The 14,025-nt window shown below is 38.9% G+C and overlaps 1 protein-coding gene across 1 annotated transcript; it reads right to left on the bottom strand.

Annotated features, from left to right (window-relative positions):
* Window positions 1–1,463: 1,463 nt before the first annotated feature.
* Window positions 1,464–3,587, bottom strand: LOC149089899 (disintegrin and metalloproteinase domain-containing protein 10 homolog). The gene has a single exon (XM_089234927.1). The coding sequence runs from the start codon at window positions 3,585–3,587 to the stop codon at window positions 1,464–1,466; it is 2,124 nt and encodes a 707-aa protein (XP_089091053.1).
* Between the last annotated feature and the right edge of the window lie 10,438 nt (window positions 3,588–14,025).

Raw genomic sequence — 14,025 nt, 5'->3', positions numbered from 1 at the left:
TGTAGCTTAGTGGTGAGAGCACTCGTCCGGCAAACGCGGGACCCAGGCTCGACTTCCGGTAGAGGTGGAGATGAGTTTATTCCTTCCTTAAAAAAATCAGCATCTCAAAACGTAAACATCTTCTCAACATCCAGTTCTCTGTATATCTTGCATAATGAATACGACTCGTTTTTCAGCGAAATCCACAGGAATTTTTATTCTATATAATGAAAAATAAAGGATAAAATTATTTTTTCTCACTTTCAATACGATTGTGATAATTATAACTATGAATGTGCATCACACGTATATTTGTGACGTTGAAAGGTTTTTTTTGTGTTTTTTCGTGGGATTCATTTTAGTCCACTGCAATGTGCTTCCTTTCCCGTTATTGGCGAATTTTAGGTTATGTTAGCAATAATAGGCAGTTTTGCTTTGGCGTCATTTTTGGTGACAATTGGTAATTTACACGTTGGGAACGTAATTTCCCATATTTTCCTCCTGTAAATAGGGTCGGCCACGCGATTGAGTGATGGAGTGGTAAGATGCTCCTCTACCACTATGGAGGGTTTCGTCACGTCCTCGGGTTCAATCCCGAAGTTCATTTTATATGAGGCAGAGTTTTCAAGCGCCAATCTGAAGGATTTATTTCTAATATTTTTACTTTCACGTTACCTAGCAGCAATTACAGCTACTAGATTCACCACACGGTCAACTATTCTGCCTCAAACGGATGTACACAACTGTTTCTTCTGTCTTACCCACATCTCGTACAGCGTGAGAAATTTCCCCATTAATTTCTGAAACTCCCAATTCACTAGAGTAGTGATGAGCAAACTACGGCCCGTCGAAAAGATTTCAAAATAATCGTATATATAGAAATTTTTAATTTCAGCTTTTAAAAAAAATTCATTTAGGAGGTGATCCTTTTTTCTCATATGGGAAATGTAGTTGTGACAGTTTAAATAGAAGCTGATTTAAAAATTTTTGCATATGAAAAAAAATGGAACATATTTTCATGCAATAAATATGCATAAAATTACTAAAATATACTTATTTATTTTACCACAGTTGCAAAGGATGAACCATTGTCTCTCATTTGCAATGAAACCGTGACAATCTTCAGAGTATTCAACACATTCCGCTCCTTCATATTCCCAACTATGAATCAATCCCAATATATCCGGCCCGCCAAAATGTTTTCTTTTTTGGTCCGCTTCTAAAAAAGTTTGCCCATCACTGCACCAGAGTAATAAAGCGGTATGGAAATAATTGTACTAATCAACATAATGACACTGTTTGGAACCCCCACCTGGTGACAAATTACGGAACTTTCCTGTACTATTTCGAAATATTAAGAAGATAACAATTTCTGGTTCTTCATCGTTGAGCGGCATGCCACTAAGATTTCATTTTATATCGATATTTCTTTTATTACCAAAAGGTATATTTTTATAAAAACAATGTACAAAACGATTTCGAAATCATTTTCTTCCTTTCCTGGTCTTTTGATGTTTTTGGAGCTGCTTGTGGTCATGATGTCCAAACCGTTGACGTGAATATGAAACTCCGTGTTTTCTACCCCTCTGCAATATCCTTGTGCAGATCCAATTTAGAGGAAGATGCTTTTTACGTGTATAATAGTAGTATGCACATCCAGCAGTCATAACTGCTAACACGATCACGATATATAGCCAAATTATTGCCGACTCTCTGACACTTTCACATTGCCCATAACCATCGCATTGCTGCATGTTTGAACCGCAAATAGTACCTGGAGGCAAAGAGGCAATTTCCATTCCAGAAGGAAGAAATCCCAGCATTTTAGCCGTCTTGCAATATCCTTGTGATAAGCAACACACACTGCACGATTCGTTGCCGTAACATCTACACTCCTGCAAATTGTGGTCCCTGCAGTAGGTGCTGTTGCAAACTCCGGAGGAACAAGTTCTATAGCCCCCTCGTTCGTCCACACACGGCGACCGGTCAGGAACTACTGATGTTATAGTGCAGTTCGGGGAAACTCCATCACACCGCCCAATGATGCAGCCGCCATTGTCGGACGAACAGTCAGTTCCTGCTGGTAGCACTGTGCAGTTGGTACAACATGCATCTTCTTCGTCGCTGCATGAGTAACCCTTACTCCGGCGATAGGTGCATTCTTCATCCTCAGTCAGACCACCTTTCGGGGTGCAGCACTCGTCCAATTTGTCACACATTTCCTCATTTTGTCCACAATCGCATTCTTCGTCGTTTTCCGTAACTGCGTTTCCACACGTTGAAGGAAAAGGCTGCATGCATTCTATGACGTCTTTCTTGTTCAGCGTGACCTTTATTTCTTCGATGCTGCATGGAGAAAAACGGTGTCGTGTTCTCCACGATGCTCCGATCATAACATAGTCATACTTCCCGTGAGGGTTGCATGTGTAATTGTCATCTGGATCGTGATGTGCTCCGAAGCAATGACCGATTTCGTGCATGTACACCGCTTGGTTCATATGTATGTTCTCAAGAGCACTCACAATCCCATAGTTAAAATATGAACAAGGACCACTCATCTGCGCGAGCCCTGCTGCTACTCCAGCAAAATAGTATCCGGTAGCAAAAAACGTCAAACAGGGAAGGTAGCTGTAATTATTCGCCCTGTATCCCTCTATAGAGGAGTCCAAATATTTCTCCAAATAACCTTTTAAATCAGCTACGCCGAATGGGTATCCTTTCTCATTAGCAGATTGGTAAACCTTCAGTTTCCAAGGTATGATTCGCACGATTTTGGAGCCGAAATCCGTGGCACTGAATCCTTTGTCTACTGCCCTTAGCATGAGATACATGTATTCAGGAACTTTGCCCTTCTCTTCTTTATACAACTGTGCATCGCCAATTATCTCCATTTTGCATTCTAAATACTCGTATTCATCTTTGCTTTTTACTTTCTTTTTAGTCATTGGAAAATTCAGGCGTGACGTCTGCCCGGATCCGAAGCCTGAAAGATTTCTGTGTTCGTTATTACGACCATGAAACATATTCACAGATTCATTGAAAAGTGTCGCATTATTTCCATTTTCCGCAAAATTGCCCAGCTTCATGGAACAAAATGGAAATTTTCGAGGTTTGACATCAACGTCTCTGTAGATTATGGTCTTTGACTCATAGTCGCTTCCGTCTAGGTACTTGGAAGCCTGTATAAAATTGTAAGTGACGTTGGATAGTTCTATGGTACCGACAAAACCACCATAGTCAGTTAGATATCCAAGCACAGATGTTGTGTCATCTTCAAACTCGTAAAATCTTCCTTGGAAAGGCCCCGAATGCACTTTACCGAACGCGTGTATTTCTACGGTCGTCCTTCTCCTGATATGATCCGGAAGCCTGTGAGCTGAGACTGTCACTTCATGTCCGAAATAATCGAAATTCAATCGCAACTTACTCGTTGACTGAACAGGCGACCCGATATCGATTTGTTTCTCGTTCACAGTGACGTGCAATTCGGTCACTTTATGTTGGTAAAAAACTTCGTCCAGCTGAGGTTTAGCAGCCACTACGATGCCAAAAAAGCTCAGAATCACCGAAAACGCGCCTCTACGAAATCCAAGCCTAAACCAACCCATGGATGCTGCAAAGATTTCCTATCTAATGTAAGTATAAAACGGATTTTTCATTAAAAATATCGCGTTGCTATGTTTGTTCAGAACCAACCTGGCCATTCATATATATACGGTGTCTGCTGTTTCTTTTAAATCTTGAACGCTAAGTACCTGTGAGGACAAACCATTGTAAAGGGAAATGCATTTATTTCTTTTTTTGATATGCCATTTGTTATGACCATATGACCGGTTATACTTCGTGATTTTTGCTGTCCAGACATATTTTGTAAAAATATCTCGTTTTTCAACGAAACCTATTTGACTTTTTATACAAATACAACAGGCAAAATGCCCAACGAGGGGGCTGAGAAAAAGATGCCCATAAAAATATGGATGTCATATATTTCCGAAAAAATATAGCAACCGAAATAAAAATGCAATTAACAAAAATTATAATCAATATATACACATGATAACATACTATACAACGTCCATAAAGGATACTTATGGTTGTCTTGTTCTAAGAATGGATAGCTTCTCGATTTATCCCAACATGTTTATCGTATTTCTTTTTAAACGTGTCAATTGTGTTACAATTTACTACCTCAGGGGGTAAGCTATTCCATTTATTAACAACCCTATTAGAGAAAAATTCCCTGCGACACCATAGCCTTGCATTGTCCCTCACCAATCGATACTGGTGTCCCCTTGTAAAAGCAGTCGATTGGCGGTGTACTAAAAGTTCATGGTCCATCCTATCCATCCCATTGAAAATTTTGATAACTTCGATCATATCTCCTCGACACCTGCGTTCATCCAATGTAAACATATTCAAAAAATGAAGTCTCTCTTCATAACTCAAGCCCCGTGTGCCAATAAGGACGTGTGGTGAACATTTTATTCTTTATAATGAAATCAAGGATAAAATTGTTTTTCCCCACTTATAAAGACTATAAATGTGAATGTTCACCACACGTATGTTTGTCATCTTGAACTTTTTTTCTGGTAGGATTAATATCAATCTAACGCCATCTGCAAAGTGGTTCATTTCCCGCCACTGCGATTTTATATTATCTTAGCAGATATAGGCAATTTTGCTGACTTTCGGCATCATTTTTGGCGACAACTGATGATCTACCTTCGTATTTACGAACCTATTTTTTCTCGGGTAAATATGGTCAGTCTGTTTATTATGGGGTGAGAGTTGCGCAGTAGTAAGACGCTCGTCACCGTCAGGTCATGGGGTTTGATCCCGTGGGATGGAGCCTTTGCAAAGTTATCTCCGCACTCAAGACGAGTACGGAAATATGCTATGACTTTCTCCAGAGAGAAAGATTTCCAACCCGACTGAATTGGTAGTAAATTGCTATGTGGCGATATCAACGGAGTAATAATCTATTTATTAGTTCAATTATGAGTTGTCCTTACAGCTGCTCATTTGAGTATGGATAAATAGAAGTGGAAATAAACAAAAACCGCTATCCCATCGATAATTATTTGATGATTTCCGAGTGATTCCAAGGATAACTTGAAGCTCTTAATCAACCCCTTTGGGGTCATTCAAGTATTACGTCAGCATCGATGGGGGGGGGGGAGGGTTTCAATTTGCTGACTTTTGATGACAAGGGGAGGGGGTTTGGATAATGCTTACGTCATCAACCACCCTTCATGAAAATATGAAATATTCTTAATGGCATCTTAATCGGTGCGCCAAAAACGAGAAAAAACCTTTCGCTAGTTTGTGGGCAACTAAAGTAACATTGTCCGTATTAATACGTCCCCTACAGAGCCACTTTAGTGATCTCTAAATGTTTCACGGATCCAAGTGCTCTGTAACTGTGCCACGCATCATTCATGTGATCCGTAATATGCCGCGGAGCACTTAAGTGGTCTGTGAATGTGCCAGGGGCTTACTTGAGTGATCTGAAAATGTGCCACGGCCCGCTTAAATGCTCTGGAATTGTGCCATGGGTCACCTAAGCGATCTGTAAATGTGCCACTTAGTTCATTTTTATAAAATTAGGTTTGAGGGGGTATTCCAGATCAGATAGCCCTCCGGGCCAAATTTGGTCCGTGGGCCAAGTGTTTAGCATGTATGTAATAGAGGGTGTGTCGCAATGAATTTCTTAAAAAAGAAATTGTGAGTTCTTGGCCTTCAAATTGCGTTGAAACCAACAGAAATTGGTTATAACAACATATAAAGGTATTTTCTTTCGAAATTTTAATTAAAAAAATATTTCTTTTGATCGTCTGGAGGGGAACACGAGCTACCGTATGCCTTCCCCCCCCCCCCGCGTATGTCTCTGATCCCAGCAATATGTGTTAGGAAGTGGGCGGGGGGGGGGCAGAAATGACGAAATTTTGCTGACAAGGGGGAGGGGGGTCGGAGTTTTGTTGACTTTTGCTGACGAGGGAGGGAGGGAGTTAAAAATGGCTAAAAATGTCCTGACGTAATACTTGAACGCCCCTCTTGAGTGAAATGGGACGATTCAATTGAATATTTTGAAATATAAATTGCAGCGCGTACACTGTTTGTTACACGCACACATACTCTGGCATAACTAGGGTTTCCTCTGTTTCTTTCGGTGTCATTTCAAGCGTCTCTCGAATGTTTTAAAAAATTCGTCCTTTTGTCCTCCTTTTCACAGGTTTCTGGAATATTTTTCTTTTTCGGGGGAATTTTTCTTTTTTTCACTCTGAAACGCATGTATCTCTTCGTTGGCATGAGCGTTTGCGTGTATGTGTTTTTCTCCCCACACATTTTCATATGCTTTGACCAAATCTCGCGAAATTCCCAGACGAATCCAAGTTGCCTTCAAGTAGGGCTGATGCTATTCTAACTATGGGCTTCGCTTATTCCAAAATAACACGGAAGAAGACATTCGGAAAAACACGTCTGGAAGAAGAAAACCTACTGAGGGTATAGAAAGAAAACCCCCTCCTTGTTCCAAGCGAATCAATAAAACTGACCAGAAGGTGGGGCACAATTCATTAAAAGTGAAGGGAGACAGATCGTTATTATTATTTTTTTTTTTTTTTTGCCCCAATTCATAATGTCTGTGCTAGACATTTACGTCAAAATATCGAGACGTTTCAAGTCCAAGACTGCAGAGTCTGGACTTGAACCTCATACTGCCTTATCCTTGAACCTTTACTACCTATATTGCATAGCTTTTTGGCCGTCATCATCCTACTCCTCTTTCTGCCTGGTCTGAAATTCTGAAGGGGGGGGGGGGGAATTAACCAATGGACGCTAACATTAAATAAACTCAATTATGCATAACCAGCAATCGTTTCGGTAAGTTTGATACATTTTTCCACATTTGTCACTTTTACCGGTAATTATGCATGATTCCCGATTGAAGTTGATAAGTATGAAGTATGATAAATATGGGAGAAATCATGCGAAAATATCACTTAAATTCAACCACTTATCAGTATCTCGCGTATCTCTCGTACGCGATGGATGCACCACACATATTTTGCAATAAAACCTAGATTACAGTATTTTATAGCGTATAAGAAACCCCCCCCCCCGCTTTTTCTTGGGGGCTTAAAATTTCGAAAAAAAGTTTAAAAGATATATAGTATCTATAATACTATTCCTTATACATGGGTATAAGGAACCTAATATTTAACTACTGAATGAGAGTATTCAGAAATAAACTAGACATATTTACTATATTATTGAAATGAATGCTTACATCAGTGTTTCCCAAAGTAGGAAATATCACCCCCTGGTGGACGATGGGATGGTTCGTGGGGGGGGGGGGTGGGATAGAAGCTACCTGTATATCATAGGATCCTACGGGTTCGCTTGAGTTGGGGGAACGGCCACAAGAGAAAAAAATTTTGAAGAAGGGGTGATGGAGAACAATAAGTTCGGGAAACTATGACTTACATGACACACATATAAATGAAATGAACTATAAAGTTTATACACACAAGATTATTTTCTGTCAAATATGATGCTAACAGAAATGATGCTAATTTCTATTGCTTAATGCTAAATGCTAAATTTCGATTGCTTAATGCTAAATTCGATTGCTTAATGCTAAATGCTAAATTTCGATTGCTTAATGCTAAATTCGATTGCTTAATGCTAAATTCGATTGCTTAATGCTAAATTCGATTGCTTAATGCTAATTTCTACTGCTTAATGCTAATTTCTATTGCTTAATGCTAAATGCTAAATTCGATTGCTTAATGCTAAATGCTAAATTCGATTGCTTAATGCTAAATTCGATTGCTTAATGCTAAATTCGATTGCTTAATGCTAAATTCGATTGCTTAATGCTAAATTCGATTGCTTAATGCTAAATTCGATTGCTTAATGCTAAATTCGATTGCTTAATGCTAAATTCGATTGCTTAATGCTAAATGCTAAATTCGATTGCTTAATGCTAAATTCGATTACTAAATGCTAATTTCTATTGCTTAATGCTAATTTCTATTGCTAAATGCTAAATTCGATTGCTAAATGCTAAATTCGGTTGCTAAATACTAAAGTGTATTGGTAAAAAAAAGAAAGCTAAATACTGTGTAATACTTCTAAATACTATTTTTTAAATTTCTCTCATTCCGGAAAACTTCAACTTAGAGAAAGCAACCTTCGAGTTATATAAGGGAAAATTTTAACACTAAAATACGGAAAAAGTTCTGGAGCCGAGTGAAAACTTCGAATTAAACAGATATTCGAGCTATCGGAGTTCGACTTGCCGCGAATTGACTGTGTATTTTACTAGGCCTCACTTATTCGCCTGCACAAAAAACCTGATCGAATGCTAATATTATAGGCTAATACTATCTATCGTTTAAAAAGAATTTCGAGGTGGCTTTTTCTTTTGTTCTCTTACATCTCAGGAGGTGTTCACACATTTTCAGTTCACCGATTTTACAAATATACGTTTTCCTAAAAGAAAAGTTTTCTTTTTTTTCTTCACTTGATGGACGTTATGGACGGGTGGATGTTTTCTCTTGTACAGGTCAAACGGAAACAACAAAAATGTAGTAAAAAGTATTTTCGTCTTACGACGGTTTGTGCCCCCCCACCTTGTTGTGGTAGTACTATCATTTATCGCGAATTTTTGGAAGAGTCAAGAGGTCCCTAACTTCAACGGCTAGTTGATCTGTGATCATTATTTTTCATAATATAATCCGAGTTTTACATCCTCAATAATTCGTGTGTTATATTTTGTCGACTGGCTCCAGAGGTAAGTTTTGAGACGTCATTGTGTAAATTCGAGAGAGAAAAAAAATGTACAAATACATTTTATATAAGAAATACGATATAAAAACCCATATGATGTGTGTAATTTAAAGAATTTTCCCTTATTATTTGCATTTTTTAAAAGTCTTGACTTGTTGATGAATATCTCGTGGTCTCTTTTTATGAACTTGTCTGTAATGAGGTTGAGGTTATGATTCCAATTTTTGAGGAACGAATGCGAGCCGGTCTCCCCCCCCCCCCCTCCTTGGAAAAAATTCTCTCTGCAGACAGCAATCAAATCCACAACATGAAAATTCAAGCATTTACCATCTTCGCTTCAAAATATGGAAAGCAGGTGGCTGCACCCGTAAGAACACGAAACAAGTGCATCTTTCCCAACGTGAATACGTTAGGGGGCCGCTGGCTACACATACACTCAGAACACACATTCCGAACGTGTACCGATTCGTTAGAAATTCCGCAGAAGAATGTGTACGAACTGCATGCACGATTAAGTAGGAGAAGTAATGAGGTTGCCTAGTATATAGATAGGATTACCAAACACGCCATATTTTCAATGTCTAGTCTGCAGGGCCATTCAAGTATTGCGTCAGCAAATTTTTTGGCATTTTGACCTCCCCCCCCCCCCTCGTCAGCAAAATTTTCTTCAGCTCTGCCCCCTACCTCCTAACGCATATTGGTGGGATCAGAGACGTGGGGGGAGGGGGAGTGTCCACCCTCCCCAGACGAACAAATATTTATTTTTTTAATGCAAAAAGTATTTTTGTTTTAATATTAAAATTTTGAAAGAAAATGCCTTTATATGTTATTATAACAAACTTCTGTTAATTTCAAAGGCTAAGAACTCAAAATTTCTTTTTAAGAAGTTCATTGCGCACCTCCCTCCAAGTCATATGTGGCAAACCCTTGGCCCGCGCACCAAATGTGGCCGGTTATCTGATATGGCCTTAAACCTCAAACCTAATTTTGTAAAAATGAACACATTTACAGATCACTCAAGTGACCCGTGGCACAATTCCAGATCATTTAAGCTGCCTGTGGCTTATTTTCAGATGACTCAAGTAGGCTCGTGGCACATTCATTGATCACTTAAATGCAGGGGCGTCGGAAGTGTTTCGAAACTGTGGGTGCTCGTCTTTAGTTTTATATCGGAAATTTTGATTTCTGCATCAATTCTGGGGGTGCTCGTATCCATGTCACAAATTACCGTGGGTGCTTGAGCACCCACAGCACCCCCGGCTCCGACGCCACTGCTTAAATGGCCCGCGACACAGTTCCAGAACACTTAAGAGATCAGTAGCGCATTTAAAGATCCCTTGAGTGACATGTGGCACCGTTTTAGAGCACTAAAGCGGCCCCCCAGTGCGGTTCAAGTCGGAAATTAGAGCTGGTCAAGTCGGAAAAATTTTAAATTTCTACGTCAGCTATTGATTTCAGAGAAGTTTTTTACCTAGCCCACCTAGAAGGTATCTTTACCGCCCTCTCGTCATTAACATAAGAAACATCATCACTCCACAGTTGAATCTCTCATGACGGACACTCCACTAACAGACACTTTTTTTTTTAATTACGTTGACGGGACTCGATGTATTTTACTATCCATATCCATCAATGGACCCTCCCCGTTAGCTGACACAATTTTATGTAGCATGCATGGTGATCGTTATATCGAGAGGTTCTACCAAAAAATACCGAAGTGAATGAACGAGGCGGATATTTTCCCTTTTGGTAGAAACGACTAACTTTACTTTGTAATTTTTACCAAAAATATTTCCATTGGAATAAACCTTGTTTCATAATCCGAAAGAGTTCATCCCAAAGATTCAGAATCAGTTGAAAAAATGGAAATGTTTCTTCTCAGTTAGCCAAGTTCGCCTGTTACTTACAAGTAACGCTGGTACACACACATACACCACATACGCATGCGCGTGTGTGTTTATTTATTTTACATAATTCTCTCCCCTTATCCAACTAATAAACCGTGAATAGCATAGATGATGGCGAAGAAAAATAAAGTATATTCTAAGTCAGGGGAGAGAAAAATTAATCTACTTTTTTTTTTTTATGGTCTCAGTTCTCAGGAGGTCACGGGCACATACTCACGGAAGTATAGAAGCTGAAAGAAGAATGTTACTCGACCGGTCACATTGGTCACGAACTTTTTCTTTTTTCTTACAAGTCATTTCGCCTGTCCGGTAATACTATCAGTGAGTCGCTCTAGCGGTTGATGATAAAAACATGGAGGAAAGGAAATAATAATGTATATGAAAAAAGAAAACAAATGACTGTACGACCTTGCCCTCACGAATAGTCAAAAAAATATGCACATGAACTGCATAAAGAATCATCAGTACCCGATTAAGTAACAAAAAAAAGAAGCAAGAAGCGCATGTTCAAAAGCCTGTACATAATATAGGTCAAACAAGTATTCAAGTCGACAATTTTTCTTCTCTTTTAGAACCTATCTAGTTAGTTTCTTCTTTCCTCGGATAGGAATAGTAAACAAGTAGTACCTCTTGGGAGTTTTATGAGGCGCAGCCAAACTACCAATAGTCCTGGGACTATAGATAGAGGCTGATATTTAAAAAAAAAAAAACCTCTATGGTAGTTATTAGAGTTATCTGGGACTCTGCAGCAAATGGAGAGACGTAAACCTCTGACGAGATGAGGGTCATGAGAACGGACCACTAATATGTAATCTATAGTCATGCCTGAATTGCACGGAATACATTTGGATTGGTTTTGTTTCAGATGTTTTTGATATAGAGAGTGGAAATCTCCTCTCTTTGAGTATGAAGAAAACAAAAACGCCAGCTGGGACGAAAATTGCTGTAGTTAAGGGAGACTGTTATGAAAACTCCACTCAGCACTTCACGCTACTAATGCGTATTATAAGGAATCGAAAAGTGTGTTTCTGGTGTATTCGTTAACGCACTCCTTGCCTGGTATGCAAGGGGACCCGGGTTCGATTCCCGGAGGAGACAAATCTGGCAGATGGCAGCACTACACATAACAAGCATTACACAAAAACAAACTTCACACGTTAGGTTTCACTACACGTACACGCACATTCCAACATGTACCAATTCGTTAGAGGTTCCGCAGAGGAATATGAACGAGGTGCATGTATGGTGGAGTAGGAGGAGACAAATCACTTTTCTTTCAAAATATCAGTTTCGGCATAACATCCAGAAAATTAAATTTCTCAGTACCTCTTTGAGTGTTTCTCGTGTGTACGTACCTAATGTGCATCCTTTGTTTTTTAAATATGGGATGATACTGGAGTTTACTACAAAAAAAACTCCTTGATTTTCAAGTGGAACTTGGTTTACGAGTACTGCAGGAGTGCACAACCTTCTCAGTCCGCGGGCCAGATCAGGAATGTCTCTATTCTACTAGATCCACCAGGTAGAATATAGACGGCTCTGGCTAGATTTGCGGTAATTTCGCCACTGGCCAGCCAGAAACTTGAATATAGTGTGTGACCATATGACCCGCATTTCACGGGACGTAATTGGCAGCTTGACTTTGGCATGGATTATACCATAGAAGTTTCATAAAAGTTCATGTATAAAACTTGGAAAAATGCAACTAATAAGGTTATCGGTTACATTCTAGCAAATATAATCGATAGACGATAAGTTGCATTGTTTAAGTTTTATATATGAACTTTTATGAAACTTTTATAGTGGCCGTTGACAGTTTTTTTAGCTGAATGAATGAACGCCAGGACTCTGTCGTCGTGAAGTAAAAGACAAAAATAATAATAATAATAAAAGATAAAAAATAATGATAACTTGAAATTAACGTGAATAAAAAAAATTGAAACTAAAGTAAAAATTACTCTGAAGCGAAAAAAAAAATATTTAATTGGATGCTACTCGATTAGTCAAAAAACCAATAACACGATTAACATAGCTCCAACAATATTAGTTACTGCATTTTAAGAGCATTTATGCTGACTTAAATTGGTTGGTGATGCTTTTTTGTAATTTTCGCATTAGATCGCTAGTTAAATTATCATAATTTCAACGAAATTCATCATCTCTATCAAGTCTTAAAAATCAAGTCATCATCGATTTGATGAAGAGGTTGAAATTTTATGCGTTCATTTTATCAATAAGAGAAGTTTGTGTGTGTGTTTTCAGTATGTATGTTATGCTCGTCTCAACGTTGATATCTTCGTAGAAAATTAATTGCTTTAAATGCTGAATTTTCGTTGATTTTACAGTATATTCGCTATAATGTGATTCACTATTCACCCGTGTATATTCACTATATATTGTTTTGTTTTTTTACCTAGAATCCCTGTCCACTAATTTTCACTAAGCGTGCTATAACTATTTGCGAGACTCGTACAGATCCCAAAAGTTACCATGGATGGCTACATAACGATGCTATGGATCATCTTAACGACAATCCTGTCACCAGTACTCAATATTCCAGTCGAAAATGCCACTGGAGTTTTGGAAAGCCACGGAGTCCGTGGTTCGAGTCACGCATCTGCGCGGCAGTTCGCAACCATCACTCCATCGGTTGCTGGTCTGGCAATGGCCGGTCTCACTGGTGTCGCAGCCGTCTCTTTATTGGTGCCATTCGTCTTCTCAGCTTTGGGAGTCGGGAGCAGAACTGGGGGATCTCAGAGAAGGACCCAGCTACAGGGTGCTGACAGGGTGCCCAGGGATCCCGTGATGATTGGAAATTTCCGTCATCCCATCGAAAGTGTATGGGAAAAATGAGTATCTCTAGTATATGTTTATACGCTACGTATACATTCCGAACAAAGAAATATGCATACAGCATAAATATTATTTGTATGGAAGATTTTAATTTAATAATAGCAATACACAATATCAGTTAATCTGCATTTCATCTTTTGTATGTTTTTTCTTTATCGTGCGCAGTTAATTAAGTGAAAAAACGGAACTTTGGTTGACGGCTGATGACATCGGCATAGTCAGTGCGATGAAAACATCTTTCAAGCAACCATTCAAGATTGTGACTACGGAAGGAGGTTGGGGGGGGGGAGCATATTAAATGCAGCAGGGCTGGACAAATTCTAGAAAAATCTAGGTGCCAGAAAATTATGTTTTTTTAAGCAATAAAAATTTTTTATCTGAAGATGAAGTTCCAAAATATTGCTTCTTTTGACTTTTTCAAGGCATAGCGACCCTCTTTCACGTTGGCAGATATGCTGCTACAAATTTCTGACATTTTTTTCTGCTCTCAGCC

This window comes from Pholcus phalangioides, unplaced genomic scaffold (assembly GCF_987345545.1).
Source record: "Pholcus phalangioides strain wild (caught in Gottingen) unplaced genomic scaffold, Ppha-v1.0 ptg000001l_1, whole genome shotgun sequence".
Lineage (NCBI taxonomy): Eukaryota > Metazoa > Arthropoda > Arachnida > Araneae > Pholcidae > Pholcus > Pholcus phalangioides.
Note: the sequence above shows the minus strand (reverse complement) of the source record. Positions and strands in the feature narration are given on the sequence as shown.